Source organism: Triturus cristatus, chromosome 6, assembly GCF_964204655.1.
Source record: "Triturus cristatus chromosome 6, aTriCri1.1, whole genome shotgun sequence".
In the NCBI taxonomy this organism is placed as follows: Eukaryota; Metazoa; Chordata; class Amphibia; order Caudata; family Salamandridae; genus Triturus; species Triturus cristatus.
The window spans coordinates 1038702866-1038724480 of NC_140589.1; the positions used below are offsets into that span (position 1 = coordinate 1038702866).

A 21615-nucleotide genomic window follows, 5' to 3' on the forward strand; every position below is an offset into this window, starting at 1 on the left:
AAAAACCTTTTTTGCCCCAGGCAGGGTCCCTGTGGGATCCCACCGCCAGGCCTAGGGAGTCGGGCTGAGTCCCGAGTCCCGTCCCGCGTCCCAAAATGGCTGCCTGGTTGAAGTGGTGGCAGTCAGTCACAGCATTGCTGTTGGTACCTGGATTCTCAGATCCACCGCTGTGGATCCACGTATCTAGATATACATAAATTTACTTTCTTTAATAACTCCAAAACTACTGAAAAGATTTACACCAGATTACAAAAAGCACTCTTTTGGACCAAAATCTAGCTTTCTGGCAAATTTGGTGTAATTCTGTTCAACAGTTTGGGCTGTAGATGTGGGAAATTGGAGGGAAAACACATTTTGGGATCCTCTGTGTCTCGGTCCCCGCTTAAACCAAAACCTTTCAAACAGCAGCAGTAGTGAGTGGTAAGCTCAGTTTTGTGAAAATTCATCAAATGGCACCAAAGTTATTAGTAAAACCAAAAACTATTTTCCTATGGAACTTTTATTTGTTTACAATAGTTCCTATCTGTTTTTTTTAAATAGCCTCCCACCATTGTTTTCTATAGCATGTGTTGCAGTACCAGTGAATGAACATGTGTGGTGCTTGACATGCTCCAGAGCTGGGTTGCAGTACATTTGAGCCTGTTTGGACACCTCTTGGACTCTAGTAACTTTAGAAGTATATTTTGAAAATGTAATGGTATTATCTCGGTTGTGTGTGTGTAGTTTGTATTAGCATGTCCCTCCCAAACCCCTCCTTAAATTTCCCTAAAACCCTCCTATATAGTAGTAATTATTCCCCATGTTCCCACTAATCTCAAGTTCCTCACACTTTGACTAAAAAACAAATACCTACATGCATGGGTGTCTCTACCCCTATGATGCACGGAAAAGCTAGGATCAGAGGAGGGCTACAGCTGTAGGTTTGTTATTTACATTTTGTAGCTGTCGCTGTAGTACTTCTTCAAGTGATACACAATCCAGTTTGTGAATCAATCTAAAGGAAACATTTGGTGTGGTAACTTCTCTAAAGAAGCAAAAGTGAGTGGGTGGATATGCTTAGCAAATTCCCTTTTATGTAAGATTGTATAATTCTGTTGTGGATAGACACCAGGGTATGGTGGCCCATGGAGCCAAGGCCACATCATCTTTCATTTAAGTGACTTGTTAAAGTATAAAAGTCCAGTGTCCCTCTGTATTGTGAGCTGAAAATAATTAAATTGGTGCAGGACATGACAGAATGATTAAAGGTAGCTCTTTCATTTCTGTGATTAGTAGTATTGCAGGTGCCTCCTGCTTCCATGAATGAACTTCAAAAGGTGTTTGATGCACTGCTATGTTTATATTCTGTGGGGAGCATGCACATACAGCTGCAATTGTAAGCCGTCTCTGGGACTGATCAGATATTTGAGCTATACCACCAAATACGCTCAAAATATGTATTTTACCCAAAGGAAGAAGATTTGTCTTTTAAAATACCATCCATGCTGTTTGTTTAAAAATGTTGCCACTCTGTGTCACTTACAAGCTACACTACCATGAATATGTGGAAGAGATATGTGTAACTTTAAAATGGTTACATTTACTTATAGACACTTTCCACGTGTGATAATATCTATTTTATCTGTTTACTTTGTATGGTGCTGACACACTGAAGAGGCCACATCAATGCACTCCTAAAAACATGTGGAAGAGATATGTGTAACTTTAAAATGGTTACATTTACTTTTAGACGCGTTCCACGTGTGATAATATCTATTTTATCTGTTTACTTTGTATGGTGCTGACACACTGAAGAGGCCACATCAATGCACTCCTAAAAACAGAACACGATCAAAAACCTCCAATAACTGTATGAAAAACAGCACTCATGCTCCATGGCACATCATGCTTAAAGTATCATAAATTAATATTGGTAGAAATTGAGGTCTCTAGTTGGCAGAGGTAGGTACCTTTCTCCATAATATGGACCCTTGCTTCTAGTCAGGTTAAGGGGGATACACTTCTAAAATAACCCCTGCTAACCCCCTTGGTAGCTTGGCACGAGCAGGCAGGCTTATCTTAGAGGCAGTGTGAAAAGCATTCGTGAACACATACAGTATTACAGTGAAAACACTACAAATGGACACCACACCAGTCTTAGAAAAATTAGAAAATCTAAACCAAACAAGACCAAAATGACAAAAAAAATACAATACAGTCATCAAAATATGAGTTTCAAAAGCTTGAAACAGTTCTGTCCATAGCAAACTATGGATGCAAACCTTTCAACACAAAGTACCTTGGATGCGTCACAGTCATAATCAAAAATAGCCACAGGGAAGGTGATGCGTCGGTTCCTTACGCCCAAGAAAGGGGATGCGTCCGTTCCTTACTGCCACACAGGGGAGGGGATGCGTCGGTTCCTTACTGAATGGGAAGGGGATACATTGGTTTCTTACTGTGCGGAGAGGTGATGTGTCTGTTTCTTACTGTGGCCCCGGTGTTCTTGTAGACTTGGCGCCGAAGCGCGAGGAGTTGCGCAACGGAAGTGAGGTGTCGCTTTCCGAGGCTTCTCGTCGTCCGGCTTCGGTGCTGGGTCTGTGCGGCGAGGCTTCATGTTGCCCGGCGGGACTGGGCGCGGCTTTGCGTCGCCCTGCATCAGTTCCATGAGGCTTTGCACGGTTTCGCAATGCTTTGCGCCAGTTCTTGCAGAGAGCAGCTGCAAAACCCACTTCTGAGGCCTTTTGACTGCAGGAGGTACCTCAGGCAAGGGTAGGACACACGGACGGCACAGTCCAGCAGCACCAGCAGAGTTGCAGGAAGTCTTTTATGTCTCGGAGACTTCTTAACAGAAGGCAAGCTCTATTTCAAGCCCTTGGAGATCTTTTTCAAGCAGGAGACACAGCACACAGCAAAGTCCTTTCTCCTTTCCTTGGAAGAAACAGCCACTGCGGGCCAACCCCAGATAGCAACCAGCACAGGGGCAGTATTCCTCCTCAGCTCCTTCGGCTCTTCTCCTTGGCAAAGGTTCCTCTTGATTCCCAGAAATTATCTAGAAAGTCGGGGGTCCGGGCCCCTCTTTCTATACACAAAAACCCTTTGTTCTCTGAAGGCATTCTATCCTATGGGAGCAAGTAGCCTTGCAATAGTGAAAAACGAAATTGGCAGTAATTCACTATCAGGACATGTCATGCACACCAGAGCATGTCCTACCTTTCACATACAATGCACTGTGACCACAGGGGTACCTTGGGCCTACTTTAGGGGTGACTAAAATGTAAGAAAAAGGAAGGTTAGGGACTGGCAACTGTGTGCACTTGCCAAGTCAACGTGGCAGTCCCAGACTGCACACAGGCTCTGCAATGGCAGGCCAGAGTTACATTTTACAGGCTGCTTCTGTGGGTGGCACAATCAGTGCTACAGCCCACTAGCAGCATTTGATTTACAGGCCCTGAGCACACACAGTGCACTGTACTAGGGTCTGACTAGTAAATCAAATATGCCAATCATGGAATCACCAATCCATAAACACAATTTACACAGAGAGCAAATGCACTTTAGCACTGATCAGCAGTGGTAAAGTACCCAGAGTCATAAAACCAACAAAAGCAGGTCAGAAAAAAAACAGGAGGAAGGTTAAAAGTTTGGGGATGACTCTGCAAAAAGGGCCAAATCCAACAAATATCATATATAAAGCATTATACCATAAGAGTGCATAACCTGTATAAAAAGAAATCTATTCATTCTTTGTATGTTTTACTATGTGGCAGATATAATTGATTATTTATAAATCAATACATTACTTTTTAATTGTAGCCTCAACCATCACATGACAAATATGATGATGTAAGATGTGAATTATATGCAAAAAAGTTGATGAACATGAATGTCTAGTTGATTATATGAACATGTGTATAATTTACTAGCGTGCACAAGGTTCCTTGCAACCATAAGCTGAAAAGATATTATGGTTAAGTAATATATTAACAGTAGCTCCCTGCCAACTCAACCTTATATCTCATGCTTACCATTGCAATGTATAGTAATAGCACTGTATAGCACACACTACATCTGACGAGGCTTTATGGTGCGTATCATGCTACTCTGGAACCCTAGGTTAGTGGTTGATCCAGTAGTTATTAGTTAGTGGCGGTTACTAGGAATTAGACATGTGCTCACATAAAACTGTTCTGAGGATTTCTCCAAGTTTCTTCAAGGAAAATTAAATTCATAGAAATTAGCTGTGATCATTAGTGTAAAATTATGCAAATAGAAGTTAGAAACGGTGGATAGGCTAGAGGAGATTAGATAGTGTTAGACTGCAGGGAATGGTTACACAGGGCAGTTTGTAATTTTTGTGGGGAGGTAAGGCAGTTTGCAGAAGTTTAATAGAGTAAGATAGACAGGCATGCAACATGAGAGTGTGCACTCAGAGACAGTAAGGGATGAGGGTAAGGAACAGGTCATTTAATATGAAGGAGAGAGAACAATTAATAGATTTTTAAAACAAAGTAATTTTTGTGCAGGGTATGGGGAATATAGTGGGAGGAGGGTTTTTGAGATAGCATGCAATTTTAGGATGAAGAAGCTGTAGAGAGAAAGGTTGATCGCTGTCACCTGTGGGCAGGTGCTAGACATTATTGTGTCTGTCATTGTTCCATTTGACAGCTACTACTGTTGAACAATTAATACTTTGATAAGTTAAAATAATGTTAACTTTTGACTTCAAACGTTGTTCTTTCCTATGCATGGTACTGTCCTATATGGAATGTCCAGATTACTGCTCCTTTTTGTCAAGTAAGATTTGGATGTGTGGGCCTTTTATTCTGCTGTTTATATGTTTAAAAGAGATGCAGGAGGTGCATGTTTGTGTTGAAATAGTTTATTAGCATTTATTAAATAGAAGACAATAAAAGCAATATAATACAGAAATGTGCACTATAGGAGTAGCATGTTTGTAAGGGGAATTCGTTCACCCCTGATATAAGTACAGCGTTGGTTCTAAACGGATTGGGCTGATATGATTCTCCCTTGATCTTAGAGTGTCCTACAGGAGCATCTGTCTTTAGCAAGAATGCCAGGAATGCCAATACTACAACATTGCAAAGGTGGATTCGAATACCTCTCATAAACACTATTTAAAATATACTGAGAGGCAAAAATATTTACTTTATAATTATTCTGTAGCATGTTTAAGCGGCTATCAATTGCACTAGGATATTTTTTTTTTTTTTTTTTTGTGTCCTCATCTGCCATACAAGTTTCAATATGCAATCTTGCTGGTGTACACACATTGCGCTGCCTCAGTTACTAGAACTGGTTGGAGCAGTAATGGAACGTAAGGCTCACCCCTCAGCAACAATGCTTTCAACCAGCAGTGATCACTAATTTATAACCATACAAGCAATTGCCAGAATCACGTCACGGGACTAAACTTAGTTCCATGAGACAAGAAGCCCCCTGAATGGGGATAATGGCATAATCATTGGACCTGGGAAAAAAAAAAACCCAGGTATTCAATGAGACCAATTCAATGAGACCAATTCAGGAGATGCCAGAAAGATCTTGTATCTGGATTACCGGATCTAGCCAGGTCCAACTGAGAAACCATCAGAGAAGAAGCATACCAGTCGTTAATAGAGGGAGATAAAGAGTCTTTCCATTTCATACATATTTCCCTCCTTGCTAGGATGATGGTGTAAAAAATTAGCTTTTTTGCCAAGGAGGGGACCCCTTGGTAGCAACCAAAAATTACTGATGTTAAATCCAAGGTAATGCTGCCTCCAAGAGATAGTGAAAGGGTCTTACTGATAGCTTCCCAAAATTGGGCCAAATGAGGGCACTCAAAAAACATATGAATGTCAGAAGCAGCCACCAAACCACACTTCGCACAGGCCACACTACTCCCCTCAGTAAATTTAGATAGACGAAGGGGTGAGTAGTATGCTCGATGAATCATGAAGAGATGATTCCTGCGTAACCATGCAGGTTTAACAATATCCCACATCATCATGCAAGATGAGTTCCAAAGATGTTGCAAGTCGGAATTGATGACATATTGGGACCAAAGGTCTTCTGGGAGTGAAAAAAATCCGTCCATTTCCTCTAAGATTAAATTGTACCATAGTGAAATTTCCTTCTTGGCAGGCGGCTTATCTACCAAAAGCGTTATAAGATGACTATGTACACCCAAGGGAAATTTGGAACTGTGTGATGGTTGAACGGAATATTCCCGAGCCCAACTTGACATTTGAAGATACTTAAGCCTAGAGAAGTGTGGGCCAATCTTTGTGCAGCGATATTCCCAGGGTAACAAATCCCCGTCAACAAATAGGTTACCCCACTCCTCCAGGCCAGCCTCTCTCATAGGTATAGCTAATGCATCCCCCAACCATAATGGCCCATCAGGTAGGTCCCACAGCGGTGTCCTGCTTCCATAGTACCCCACTTTAATTACTTTAGACATCTGAGCCCATATTCTTGCCATACCCTTTAAGATTTTCAGTTTAATTTTTTTGAAGAACTTGGGGTTCCCAAACTTAAAGAGGAAACCTGACTGATGTACGCCTTCCAGATCCAATAATTTTGAATAGAGAGACGACACTCCATGCCCCACTGGCCTCTTTAGTAGGATCCTGGCATGTGATAGCTGGAAGGCCCAGGCATAAGCCTGGAGGTCAGGTGCAGCAAGCCCTCCTTTTTCCCTACGTCTCCTGATTTTTTTCCAGGAGATTCTTGGAAGATGTTTGTTCCAAATAAAGGTACTAATATCAGACTGCAATTTCCTAATAGAGGTGGGATCAAAATATAAAGGTATCGTATTAAATAAAAAAGTAACCTTAGGCAGAATAGACATTTTAACCAGGCTGATCCTACCCAATAGAGAAGGTGGAAGATGGGCCCAGGTCTGGAACAATTTACGACACTCCTTTGCAACCCTTGCAAAATTAATAGTAGTAGTCTGGTCAAGATCCGCTACAATATCCAGACCTAAATATCTCATACAATTTGCCGGCCGGGTTACAGAAACAAAGGAGCTTTGGTCAATATTCCAGGTCATCATCTCAGTTTTTAAAGTATTAATTTCATATCCAGAGACCATCCCGAATTCTAAAGCTAGCTCGAATATTACTGGGAGAGCCTCATGAGGATCAGAGGTAAATATGAGAATGTCGTCGGCGTATAGGGCCACCTTTCTCTCCCAACTCCCGCACGCAAATGCCTTGATGTTAACACTATCCCTCAAATTCTGAGCAAAAGGCTCAGCATATAAGTCGAACAAGAGCGGGGAGAGAGGGCAGCCCTGTCGGGTACCCCTCGAGATGTCAAATGAGTCAGAGAGTATACCATTAACCAAGACTCGAGCACTAGGGTTACGATAAAGAAGACTGATCGCCCGACGAAATCTGTCCCCCACGCCAAATTTTGCCAGGGCCTCCGACAGGTACAACCAATTAACTCTGTCGAAGGCCTTGGTGGCGTCCAGCGTGAGAACTGCCAAGGGTAAAGACCTCAAACAAGCCATGTCAATTGACCCAAACAAGTCATACGTCAATTCAAAGAGCTGTCGTCCCTTAATAAATCCCTTCTGGTCAGTATGTAGGATGGAGGGAGCAACCAAGGACAGTCTCTTTGCAAGAATGGAGGCAAAGATCTTATAGTCTCCATTCAATACAGAAATTGGTCTATAAGAACCACGGGCAGTTGGAGACTTCCCTGGTTTCAAGATAACGGTTATAGATGCGTTATCCCATGATGTTGGTGGTCGAACTCCGTCCATCAAGATCTGATTAAACAATACAGCCATAAAGGGAACAAGTTCCTGCTCCAATGATTTATATATTTCAGCAGGCAGCCCATCAGGCCCAGACGCCTTGCCTTTCCTGGCATCCTGGATGGCTTCCCTTACCTCCTCTTCCGAGATTTTACTATCTAACGTCCCTGACTGGTCAACTGAAAGTTTTGGCAGATCTACTTTCCCAAGCCAATCATTGATCTTAATAATATCCACATTTTTATCTTCATGATAGATGTCTTGATAATAATCTCGGAATGCTGCTCTAATGTCTGCATCAAAGGAGAGAGGAATGTTATTGACATGGATCTGGGTAATGTTGTTACGAACCTGATCAGTTTTTACTTTCCATGCCAATAACTTACCAGCACATTCACCATACTGAAAATGTGCGATTTTACTGGCCTCCCATCTTTCCTGAAGCCGCCGATTAAGAATCGAGGTAAGTTCACCCCTTAGGCTCAATAATTTAGGCCGTATAGATGTTAAGACATCATCTGCGGAATCCGAGTTGTTATCAATTTCAGCCTGCGTTTTAATCAGATTTGCCTCAACTAAGGTAATAGCCTCTCTGTATTCCCTCCGTCTGTATGATGTCTTGACTGTGATGAGACCCCTCAGGAAGGCCTTAAGTGAGTCCCAAACCAGACCACATTCTACAGAACCCACATTCACCTCTAAGAAAGATCCCACTTCAGTTTTTAAGAAAGTAACATCTTCCGGGTGGGAGAGCAAAGAACGGTCAAAAGACCAGGTCCTTACTACCTCAGAGGTAGGAACCTTAAGTTCCAAAAAAACAGCAGAATGGTCAGATAAATGTAACGGGAGATAGTGAATGTCCTTGACTGCGTCAGATAGGCTATTACTAATTAATATAAAATCTATCCTGGATTGATGATTATATTTATGATTTCTAAAGGACACCCCCTGTTGCTGTCCAGCCCTTAATCTCCAGATGTCGACATATCCGTATTGTTTCATTTCATTGAACAGAAAAGATCTTGATTTAGAGGGGACACGGGATCTACTATTATGAGATTTATCCAGGACTGGATCTAGAACGATGTTAAAATCTCCAGCTAATATAACTGGTTCCGGGAAGGACAAGAGATGAGAGAAAATCGCTTCCAAAGATGAAGGGTCATCCACATTAGGACCATAATATCCAACCACAGTAAACGAAGCACCCAAGATTATCATAGAGGCAATAACCCATCTTCCAGCAGGGTCAGCTTTAAAATCTAATACCCTGGCTCTAAGCTGCTTTTTAAAGATCAAAGACACACCACGGGAGTTCATAGACTGAGATGTTGATAATATAAAATCAATCCATGTATTCCCCTTTACCAGGGTATCAATTTCAGACTGTATCAAATGAGTCTCCTGAAGAATGATGACCTGGGCATCAGAGTCCCGGAGATATTGCATCAATGTCTTAGCCCTAGGTTTGGTCCGGAGCCCATTAATGTTCCAAGACATAATTTTTAAACTAGCCATCTCCACTGAACCAAAACACTGTCAGCCTTATCTTTATAATAGAACTAATCATAGGTTGACCCACCTCCACAAGGAAAAAAAAAAACTCGCAGCAAGATAAAGAAATCAACGGAATCAACAAGAAAAAAATACAACAAAATGACTGATGAGGAATATTTAAATTTGCCCATGTACCCCACCCCACCCCACCCTCACTTCCCCATGGAGAACCCACGATGTACCTAACCGGATCAAGTCCAGTAATGGCACCCCACCCTCAGGCTCCCGTTATTCCCCCCACTCAAGACCAACAACTAAACAGTATAGAGGTAGGAAGTAATACCACGCTACCCAATGCTGAGTAGAGAAATTATGCCTCACTATTATTCTCTTCCCCCCCTTTTTTTTTTTTCCTTCCCCTTCCTTATCTTTTTTTATTTTTTTTATTTTAACTAGAGCACTAGAATAATAGATTATAATACGTTATAATAGCTATATGTGACCATACAACCTAAACTCAAAAAAGAAATTTAAATGCTATTATCAGATGACTTGCTGCCTATACTCGAAAGAAATTCATCAGCAGCTTGGACTGTTCTAATGTTAACCATCTGATTATTGTACATAATCCTCAGAGAGGCAGGGAACACCAGTTGAGCAGAAGCGCCCAACTTCTTGAAGGCCTCCAACCGCCTGCCAAACTCCCATTGCCTCTCGAGTGTTACCCTAGATAAGTCGGACCTGATGAGGAAAGTAAAGCCCTTACTGGATATTGGATATTGGATAGGTATTTATAGAGTGCAAACGTTCGCTCCGAAGGGAGCATCTTGGCGCTGTAAAACCTGGGACCAGATCACTGGAAAGGTGGTGGGGGGCTAAATGGCTGCTTTAGTCCAGTCATCAGAGAGACTAAAAGTCCACGTTTTGAGGAGCTTCCTAAACGGCTTCTCATGCGTCTGAAGTCTAAGATGCCTTGGCATACTGTTCCAGGCTCTAATAGCCAGGGTACTGAGTGTTTTTCCGCCTTTGGACTTCAGGTTGAATTTAGAGGGGGTCATGAGGTTTTCTTGAGAGGATCTGAGAGTGCGACCCGGGGTGTAGTGAGGGAAGCGTCTCGACAGGTAGACTGGGCCGGATTTGTTGAAGGCTCGGAAGGCTACAACGAGAATTTTAAAGAGTATTCTCTTGTGCAAGGGGAGCCAATGAAGGAATCTGAGGGCAGTGGAGATAGAAGATTTGCGTGGGAGTTTTAAGACGAGACGCGCGGCAGTGTGCAGGACACTTTGCAGTTTCAGTCGGGTGGACTTTTTGGTCCCTGCCAGGAGGCCGTTACAATAGTCCACTCGAGAGAGTATGAGGGCTACCGCAATGGTCTTTCTGGAATCGAGCGGGAGGAAGTCAAAGAACTTTCGCATGGATTTTATAATGCCGAAGCATTTACCTGCTACAGTTGCGACGTGGGAATCGAAAGAAAGATCGGAATCGAAAATAACTCCGAGGTTTCTGGCCGATGAAACTGTCTGAGGTGGGGCAGCAGAGTTATCAGGCCACCACAGGGCGGGACTGAAAGATGCATTCTTTCCAATGGGCAAGATCTCGGTTTTATTCGAGTTGCAGCGGAGATGGTTGGCGTCCATCCATTGAAAGACCGCTGTGAGGCAGCGCTTGAGATTAAGTTCGGCCGAGTTGGAATTGTCGTCGAGAGGGATGACAAGCTGAGTATCGTCAGCATAAGACGTGACAGTTATGCCAAACGATTCTATAAGTGAAAGTAGGGGGATGAGATATATATTGAATAGGAGGGGACTAAGAATGGAGCCCTGGGGAACTCCACAGGAGATCTTTTTCTCTTTCGATTGGAAAGGACCCAGTGAGACGGTTTGAGATCTGTCACTGAGGAAGGAACTGATCCAGGCAAGGGCCGAGTTTGTGATGCCGATGTCCATAAGTCTGTTGAGCAGAATGGAGTGGGAAATAGTATCGAATGCCGCCGTGAGGTCAAGAAGGATCAGTATGGCCTTCTTCCTCTGATCTTGTAGGTTTTTGATGGTATCGGTCAGCTCGATCAGGGCGGTCTCGGTAGAATGTCTAGACCGGAAACCGGATTGCTGGGGGTGAAGTAGGTTGTGGGCATCAAGGAAGGACTTGAGCTCTTTATGGACTAACTGTTCTGTTATTTTGCCCAGCGCAGGTAGCAGGGTGATGGGACGAAGGTTAGTTAAGTCAGAGGGGGGTTTGTTTGCCTTTTTCATAAGAGGTTTAACCACACCCTTTTTCCAAGCGAGAGGGACAGAGCCAGATTTGAGGGAGAGGTTGACTATTTCATTAATGATGGGGTTGATTTCATCAATGATGGTGTGGAGGATCTTGGGGGGACAAGGGTCAGAAGGGGAGCCCGATTTGCATGAAAGGATCGCTTCTCTGGTCTGAGTTAGGGTCACCGGGGTGAAAAGTTTGAGGCTGTTTGCGGTCGGGCGAGATTTGTCTAGCTCCGAGATTGAGTACACCGGAGGGGAAGGGGGGAAGTTTGTGTGGATAGAGCTGATTTTTTCCTCAAAGTAGTCGGAGATCTTATCACACAGTTCTTGGGACGGGGGGATCTCTGGTTGAAGAGCTTTTGGTTTGGTGAAAGATTTTACTATGGAGAAGAGGGTTTGTTGTTTTTGGCTGGCCTCTTTAATGGCGTTTACATAGTAGGTTCTTTTTGCTGATTTAATGGTTGAGAGATAATTTTTCCTCTGAAGAATGTAGTTGTTCCGATCGTCATTTTCGTAGGATCTACGCCATTTACGTTCTGCTTTCCTGCAGAGTAGGTGTGCGGCGGTAAGATCAGGCGTATACCAAGGGGCTTTAATTTTCGTTTTCTTAAGGGTGTTGTCTTTTTTATTAGGTGGACATCGTTTTGAGATTTCTTGAGAAAGCCAGTTGTTAAGAGAGACTGCATCTTTATCGATGTTACCAGAGGACGGGGGGGCGTTAGTAGGGGAAAAGGGATGAGAAATAAGACTTTCCTGAACAGTTTTCCAATTGATGGAGTGAATGTGTTGGAGAGTTGATTTTTTGCAGTTAGAAGGGGGGACGTTGAGGATATGGAACAGGATCAGGCTGTGATCAGTCCAGATTTGGGGAATGGGAGGTAAGGTGGAGATGGCTGGGAAATTGGAACAGACACCATCCAGGGTGTGACCAAGGGAATGAGTGGGCAGCTTGACGCTTTGTTGCAGGTTGAAAATATCCAATGTCTGCTGCAGATTACTGGTGAAGGGGTCAACAGGTATTTCGAGATGCAGGTTAAAATCGCCCAAGAGGGTGAAATGTGGGTATCGGAGTAGGAAGTGTCCGAGTGCGTCATTAAGGGAGCCGAGAAATTTCGCGGCATTTCCAGGTGGGCGGTAGATCAGACCACCTGAGAAAGAGAGGGTTTGACTGAGTTTGATGGAGAAACCTAGTCCCTCTGCATCAGTGAGGGGGTCGAGGCAGAAGGTGTGGCAGCTAAAGGAGTTCCTTAAGATGAATGCAACGCCTCCTCCTCTACCTTTCAGTCTATCCTGTCTGTGAAAGGAGTAACCTGGGGGGAGGGCGATGGCTATGTCAGGGTTACTGTCTTCAGTGAGCCAGGTCTCGGTGATCATGAGACAGTCCAGGTCATGGTCGATAATGAGGTCGTGGATATCCTGACTGTGTTTGCACATCGACCTGGCGTTTATCAGACCTCCTGTAAAGTGAGGTCGTTTGAGGGATGTTGGCTGCTTGGTGGCGAAGTTGAGAATCCAACGACATTTGTTACAACTGGTGGAACCGAATACTTTAGAAAGATCAAGTTTGCAGGGGCAGACAGATCTGCCTCGAAGTTTGAGAAGGTCATTGGGAGCATACCTGATGTTTAGAGGATGTTGGGCAGGGGTTCCTGCGCCTGGCGCGGTCTTGGCGCGGACGGGCGCAGACGGGCTTCCCTTAGGCGCGCAAACGGCGCTCCCGCTGCGCTCGTCCGCTGCGCGTCCTATGCATACACATTTATGTTGGAAGGCGGGGGCGTGGCCTGAGAAAGGGGCGGAGTCTGCGCGCACGCCGGTGGCTATGGCGGCTGCAGGTGAAGAGCGATGAAGGGCGCGATGCAGCCCAAGTGATCAGCTGTGCGCGAGCGCTACGTTGTGCTTAAGTTTAAAAGCAGTTAGAAAGTGACACCACACAAAATACAATTTTTAAAAAGCAGCAGAGTACCTCCAGCTCCCGGCTTCCGCCTCAGGACTGGGACAAGTTTTACACGTTGCCGCTGTGGTCAGCGGTTTAAGTAGTCAAGATCAGGGGGCGTGGCCTGAGAAAGGGGCGGAGTCTGCGCGCACGCCGGTGGCTATGGCGGCTGCAGGTGAAGAGCGATGAAGGGCGCGATGCAGCCCAAGTGATCAGCTGTGCGCGAGCGCTACGTTGTGCTTAAGTTTAAAAGCAGTTAGAAAGTGACACCACACAAAATACAATTTTTAAAAAGCAGCAGAGTACCTCCAGCTCCCGGCTTCCGCCTCAGGACTGGGACAAGTTTTACACGTTGCCGCTGTGGTCAGCGGTTTAAGTAGTCAAGATCAGGGGGCGTGGCCTGAGAAAGGGGCGGAGTCTGCGCGCACGCCGGTGGCTATGGCGGCTGCAGGTGAAGAGCGATGAAGGGCGCGATGCAGCCCAAGTGATCAGCTGTGCGCGAGCGCTACGTTGTGCTTAAGTTTAAAAGCAGTTAGAAAGTGACACCACACAAAATACAATTTTTAAAAAGCAGCAGAGTACCTCCAGCTCCCGGCTTCCGCCTCAGGACTGGGACAAGTTTTACACGTTGCCGCTGTGGTCAGCGGTTTAAGTAGTCAAGATCAGGGGGCGTGGCCTGAGAAAGGGGCGGAGTCTGCGCGCACGCCGGTGGCTATGGCGGCTGCAGGTGAAGAGCGATGAAGGGCGCGATGCAGCCCAAGTGATCAGCTGTGCGCGAGCGCTACGTTGTGCTTAAATTTAAAAGCAGTTTGAAAGTGACACCACACAAAATACAATTTTTAAAAAGCAGCAGAGTACCTCCAGCTCCCGGCTTCCGCCTCAGGACTGGGACAAGTTTTACACGTTGCCGCTGTGGTCAGCGGTTTAAGTAGTCAAGATCAGGGGGCGTGGCCTGAGAAAGGGGCGGAGTCTGCGCGCACGCCGGTGGCTATGGCGGCTGCAGGTGAAGAGCGATGAAGGGCGCGATGCAGCCCAAGTGATCAGCTGTGCGCGAGCGCTACGTTGTGCTTAAGTTTAAAAGCAGTTAGAAAGTGACACCACACAAAATACAATTTTTAAAAAGCAGCAGAGTACCTCCAGCTCCCGGCTTCCGCCTCAGGACTGGGACAAGTTTTACACGTTGCCGCTGTGGTCAGCGGTTTAAGTAGTCAAGATCAGGGGGCGTGGCCTGAGAAAGGGGCGGAGTCTGCGCGCACGCCGGTGGCTATGGCGGCTGCAGGTGAAGAGCGATGAAGGGCGCGATGCAGCCCAAGTGATCAGCTGTGCGCGAGCGCTACGTTGTGCTTAAGTTTAAAAGCAGTTAGAAAGTGACACCACACAAAATACAATTTTTAAAAAGCAGCAGAGTACCTCCAGCTCCCGGCTTCCGCCTCAGGACTGGGACAAGTTTTACACGTTGCCGCTGTGGTCAGCGGTTTAAGTAGTCAAGATCAGGGGGCGTGGCCTGAGAAAGGGGCGGAGTCTGCGCGCACGCCGGTGGCTATGGCGGCTGCAGGTGAAGAGCGATGAAGGGCGCGATGCAGCCCAAGTGATCAGCTGTGCGCGAGCGCTACGTTGTGCTTAAGTTTAAAAGCAGTTTGAAAGTGACACCACACAAAATACAATTTTTAAAAAGCAGCAGAGTACCTCCAGCTCCCGGCTTCCGCCTCAGGACTGGGACAAGTTTTACACGTTGCCGCTGTGGTCAGCGGTTTAAGTAGTCAAGATCAGGGGGCGTGGCCTGAGAAAGGGGCGGAGTCTGCGCGCACGCCGGTGGCTATGGCGGCTGCAGGTGAAGAGCGATGAAGGGCGCGATGCAGCCCAAGTGATCAGCTGTGCGCGAGCGCTACGTTGTGCTTAAGTTTAAAAGCAGTTTGAAAGTGACACCACACAAAATACAATTTATAAAAAGCAGCAGAGTACCTCCAGCTCCCGGCTTCCGCCTCAGGACTGGGACAAGTTTTACACGTTGCCGCTGTGGTCAGCGGTTTAAGTAGTCAAGATCAGGGGGCGTGGCCTGAGAAAGGGGCGGAGTCTGCGCGCACGCCGGTGGCTATGGCGGCTGCAGGTGAAGAGCGATGAAGGGCGCGATGCAGCCCAAGTGATCAGCTGTGCGCGAGCGCTACGTTGTGCTTAAGTTTAAAAGCAGTTAGAAAGTGACACCACACAAAATACAATTTTTAAAAAGCAGCAGAGTACCTCCAGCTCCCGGCTTCCGCCTCAGGACTGGGACAAGTTTTACACGTTGCCGCTGTGGTCAGCGGTTTAAGTAGTCAAGATCAGGGGGCGTGGCCTGAGAAAGGGGCGGAGTCTGCGCGCACGCCGGTGGCTATGGCGGCTGCAGGTGAAGAGCGATGAAGGGCGCGATGCAGCCCAAGTGATCAGCTGTGCGCGAGCGCTACGTTGTGCTTAAGTTTAAAAGCAGTTAGAAAGTGACACCACACAAAATACAATTTTTAAAAAGCAGCAGAGTACCTCCAGCTCCCGGCTTCCGCCTCAGGACTGGGACAAGTTTTACCAGGTAGGGACTTCTGTTTGAGAGCTGCATTCAAAATTTGCTCTTTGATAGTATATGTAAGAAAATTAGCAAGAATTTTGCGTGGTTTTTGCCTTTGTGGATTCTGTCTAAAGGGTTCCCTGTGGACCCTCTGGATGTCAGTTAATAGTTGATCCAAGGAATGTTCCAAACACAGTCCTTCCTTCAACAAGCGAATAACAAATTGCTTAACATCCCCACCTCCAGATCCCTCTGGAACATTGAGAATGTGAATATTACATCTTCTTGCATTGTTTTCTAATACCTCCATCCTATCTAGCAGGACCTGATCGTCTCTTTTAAGTTTGATAATGTCCTCCTCTGCCTTATCTAGATGTTCTGACATTATAGTTAATTTTCCGTCCAGGACTTCTGTCCTTGTTGACAGCCCATCGATCTTATTATCCAGTACCTGGCAATAGTCCCGAATCTCCTTCTGCATACCTGAAGATTGCTCAAACCCTCTTTTTATGTCTTGAGACAAGGCAGTAAGCATCGCTAGTAAAGTAACTGACGAAATATCTCCCGAGGATGCCTCTTCACAAGATGGGATGGAAGGTATAGGAGCAGGGATAGACACTGCCATAGTTTGGTCGCTTGATGATACCATAATACTAGCCCCACCTGCATCCTGTGTGATGCAGTCAAGAACCCAGGCACCCTCACTTGCTTTTACTGGATCGATCCTCACATCAGAACTAGTATATATTAACCCCCCTCCTACCTCAGCACCAGAAGAATCTCCAATCTTGGGTATATACGAACATGGGGAAGGAACTAAATCTACAGAAGCAACTGAAACAGCTAATGCAGTCATCCCAGGATCGGCTAGGGGTGTAAGGACAGGTATAGCAGCCAAAGGAGGAGGGATTGTAAGAGACGGAGTTAAAGAAGGGGAAACCATTTGGACTGAATCCTTCAATGTGGCCATTGCCTTAGAATCCACTAGGCGCAAGACCTGGGGGACGACTTTAAAGTATGTCCTAAGAGACGGAGTAATTTTAGATGTAGACTCAACCACAACGATATTACGTAATGCTTTCCCTCTGACTCCCTTAGATTTCACTTCCTTAGGTAAATAGGAGGAGGTTCTTTTATCTAATTTATCTGTTTGGGATAAAATATCAGCGACCGATGGATTATGTCCAGTGACAGGAGCCGGTTTAGGCACTTTAGCTTGTTCCTTACCTCGTCCTCGTCCTCGTCCTCGAATGGGTTTACCACCTCTCCCCTTACCTTTGGGCACTTTATAGTGTTGGTGTTGGTGCAAACCTTCTAGATCCTTTAGAGTCCCCCAATGGGGTGATTCCGGCAATGACTCTTGTGCCTTCGTGTTGTTGTGACCGCTATGTGCGCTGTGACTGTAACTGTCTATTGTCGTGGTGACAGTCTCTGTGACAGTCTCTGTATTTTCGGCTATAGCCTGACCAGTTTTTCCTAGATGGTGCGTAAGAGCGTCTCCAAGTCCAACAGCACGCACCAAACTGCGCGCCTTCCTACCTCGCCGCAGCTCCAGGGCGGCTGAAAACCAGAACCACCGAGTTGGTGAACTGATAGAGGCAGAACAATTAACCGGAGCACCAGTCACACCTCGAGGGACTCCAAAAGCGTCTCCTGCATAGACACCGCCACCGCTGAGCCCGCAAAACATGGGGGAAAAAAATGGACCCAAAACGGCAGAAATGGAAAGAGGACCAGCGCCGTACGAACTACAAACAGCCCGCAGGTCTACAGCCAGCGCCAAGAGAACCAAGAACCTAGGGCCCAGGACCCAGGCAAGCCACAGAAGTGCAACCTGCCACCAGAAAATCGAAGGGGAATGAAAAAACAGAGGTAAGGACCTAAAAAACAGAGTTAGCGTCCGCCAACATTAAGTCGGACAGGGGGAAACGGGAGCCTAACTCGCGGAGCGCCACGGCAGATCAGCCGTCTGCCGCCATGTTCTCCGTCCGCACTAGGCTATGTTACATTTGAGTTGAAAAGGGTACCATTCATAATGGTTCTTCAAAACCGGGTATTGAGACAATCAGATGGGATCTATATCTCATATGGCTAGATATTTTTCTGGATTATCACCCAAAGTGATAGCCTTCTTATCATAGACCTGATAGCAGGTGTGTAACATGAGGGATTGATTTGCTCTCAGAGTCTTAATGAAATGGTGAACAATTCTGATGTTGGGGGCATTATTGTATCTGTCATTGTTCCATTTGACAGCTACTACTGTTGAACAATTAATACTTTGATAAGTTAAAATAATGTTAACTTTTGACTTCAAACGTTGTTCTTTCCTATGCATGGTACTGTCCTATATGGAATGTCCAGATTACTGCTCCTTTTTGTCAAGTAAGATTTGGATGTGTGGGCCTTTTATTCTGCTGTTTATATGTTTAAAAGAGATGCAGGAGTTGCATGTTTGTGTTGAAATAGTTTATTAGCATTTATTAAATATAAGACAATAAAAGCAATATAATACAGAAATGTGCACTATAGGAGTAGCATGTTTGTAAGGGGAATTCGTTCACCCCTGATATTAGTATAGCGTTGGTTCTAAACGGATTGGGCTGATATGATTCTCCCTTGATCTTAGAGTGTCCTGCAGGAGCATCTGTCTTTAGCAAGAATGCCAATACTACAACATTGCAAAGGTGGATTCGAATACCTCTCATAAACACTATTTAAAATATACTGAGAGGCAAAAATATTTACTTTATAATTATTCTGTAGCATGTTTAAGCGGCTATCACTTGCACTAGGATATGTTACATTTGAGTTGAAAAGGGTACCATTCATAATGGTTCTTCAAAACCGGGTATTGAGACAATCAGATAGGATCTATGTCTCATATGGCTAGATATTTTTCTGGATTATCACCCAAAGTGATAGCCTTCTTATCATAGACCTGATAGCAGGTGTGTAACATGAGGGATTGATTTGCTGTCAGAGTCTTAATGAAATGGTGAACAATTCTGATGTTGGGGGCATATTATCAAGAACGGCGTTAAAATTATCGCCGCTTTAGCAGCAAGAAGCTGCCACTAAAGCGGCGATAATGGGCTTGATAATATGCCCTTGAGAATTCCAATAGTAGCCCGTGTTGACACCAGAACATGCGTTTCTATTGTAATTCTCTAGGGCACATTATCAAGCCCGTTATCGCCGCTTTAGTGGCAGTTTCCTGCCGCTAAAGCGGCGATAATTTTAATGCCGTTCTTGATAACATGCCCCTTGGATGTTTAAGATCTCTGTAACTTTGTAAATTGGAGGTAGCAGCACTGCCAGATGCTGGAGTCTGTAAGATTGATGAACCCATAGAGATCGCATTTTGTTAAATATCTTAACCTGCAATCACCCCCTAACTTCACAAATAGCTCTGCTGTCAAAAACATGAGTCTGTAAGGTCTGAAAATCCTAGGGATAGCTTCCATGTCAAATATGTTAGCATGATAGAACTCTGTACCTTGAAGAAGAGCTCCATTTTCGTGGTCATTGACTGTAGGTTTATGTGTCCAGAAGGATAACTTTGCTTTCACGAGCCTGAGACTGTAAGAAATATATAACATTTGTTGCCCAAAGCTTTAGCCTGTGGGTTTCCTGTAACCTGAGGGATAGGTTTTCTTATGAGACCTGAGCTTGCACAGTCTTCATAACATGCGGAATATGTTTGAACATTTACTGATGCGAACTGAGTTGTATATTACATTGCCTATTTTGTACCATTAGGGCACACCACTACTTTCCATGGTATCCTTCAAAACACTGCAATAGCTCAGGAGCCTAACTACATATCGCTTTATTCAGATGGTGGGGTGAAGCCACTGTGCCTATTGGCTTTGGGGATCTTACCTTCACATTCATACTTTGCCAGGAATGTCCCCGCTTGCCAGGGCTTTTGATTAAATCCAGGACAGCAACGATTGCAGCTCTCTCCACAAGTGTTGTGCTCACACTCACATGAAGATTTCTAATGAGGAAGAGAGACAATCAGAACATTATTTAATGTACAATGGAATCTAATAGCAGTATTAATGGTAATATGAATCTCAGGGGTTTTATCAACTTTTCTACCACTAACATCCCATTGAATATAATCTTTCAAGTGTAATCAGTTTAATGCTCTGTGCTGCTTGAGAATATGTGTTATTCATCAGCAACACGTGATGTAAATAGCGCAGTTTTAATAATAGCAGTCACATTTAATAAATATGTTCCGTTGTGCATATTTTTTCAAGGGACAATACACTCAAAGTTCCACATTTGTTTTCTATCCTGGCCCTTGGCATTTGTCCTAGATGTGTGTCACAGCTAAAGACTTAAAATTGCACCATAGGCATTCCCCTTTCAAAATACACCATCTGGATCTCTTTGACGGGGATCGAACAAATAACAGTATTTGCACGGGGCTCTATCATGGAACACCATGATGCGTTAGCTCTAAACAAATAAATGCTATCTGTGAGAAGTTGGGTTGCTGGTTGAAGGGGGTCTTACTCCTTCTCAAATAACAGCCACAATCCTTGTCAGGGTGAACCACATATGTAGCCTTTTTAAACATGTCTCGGGTCTACCTTTGCAGCCGGTGTGCAGTTTTAAACTGCCAATTCGACTTGGCAAAACAAACATTTTGCCAAGCCTACAGCTCACTTTTTAACACATATAAGTTACTGCAGTGTCTGAAGGTGACAAGAACGTCTGCATACCCAAAGATCTGATGGCCAACTATGTGATGGGAGTCGATATTGAGAAATTGTTTGCTGTATGTGGTAGATCTGTGGGTACACAAGATCACAGAGGAGTACTAGGGGTGGCTTGTGGACACATATGCCTATAGTGAGGATGGACATACATAACCAGACCAAGTATTCCCAATGAAAGCCATCATTGTCACCAAGTTTGGTCTGACCCCTGAGAAGTACTGCCAGAAGTAGAGGGACAGCTACAAACTCCCAGTTTTGGGTAGATTTCTTGGATTACTCCAGTAATGCACTGAATGGATGGGTGAGGGGCAATAAAGTTAATGATTATGGTGGGCTGTACAACCTGATTATAAGGAAGCATATGCTCAACATTTGTTTTACAGAGCTGATCCAGGACCTGATGGATAGCAATCTGACTGGTCCCAGGAAACTTGCTGAGGAGGCAGACATCCGGGTCAGCACCAGGGTGTAAAAGAAGGCAGCAGGTGGGGAATCTTAAAAAGGGTGGTCAGGGTTCCCACCAGAAGAAGGAGGAGGGAGATAAAACAATGAGTCCTCATAAGGCCCTCAAAATAGTTCATAGGGTTAAGGGTCCCATTCCCAATCTGGCTTGAAAGGAAGGTTTTGTGGACAAAAATACTGTTAAATTTGTCCACAAGTACAATAACTGCTACCAGTATGGACAAGCCAAGGGAGATGCTAAGTGCTCTAAAAGGGCACAGCAACCAGTGGTGGACAGTTCCAAGGGCTGGCCAGTGAAGAGCTTGGAGAGGAGATGGTTTCGGTTAATGTGAGGAGGGTGGCAGCAGAGTTTACCTTAGTATCCCTGTGTGATGGTGAGATGGTGCCTAAGGTCCACATGCCTGCCAGTACTTCCATCTATAGGCAGTGGGTCACCATCA

General features: G+C 45.0%; 1 protein-coding gene across 6 annotated transcripts in view; it reads right to left on the bottom strand.

Annotated features, from left to right (window-relative positions):
- The window catches only part of LAMA2 (laminin subunit alpha 2), a 3129796-nt gene that overhangs the window by 2244921 nt on the left and 863260 nt on the right, over positions 1 to 21615 (bottom strand). For all 6 annotated transcript variants that reach the window (XM_085611831.1, XM_085611827.1, XM_085611830.1 and 3 more), the window contains exon 7: positions 19863 to 19980. In XM_085611831.1, coding sequence (XP_085467957.1) covers positions 19863 to 19980 — 118 coding nt within the window. The remainder of the gene's footprint in view (positions 1 to 19862; positions 19981 to 21615) is intronic.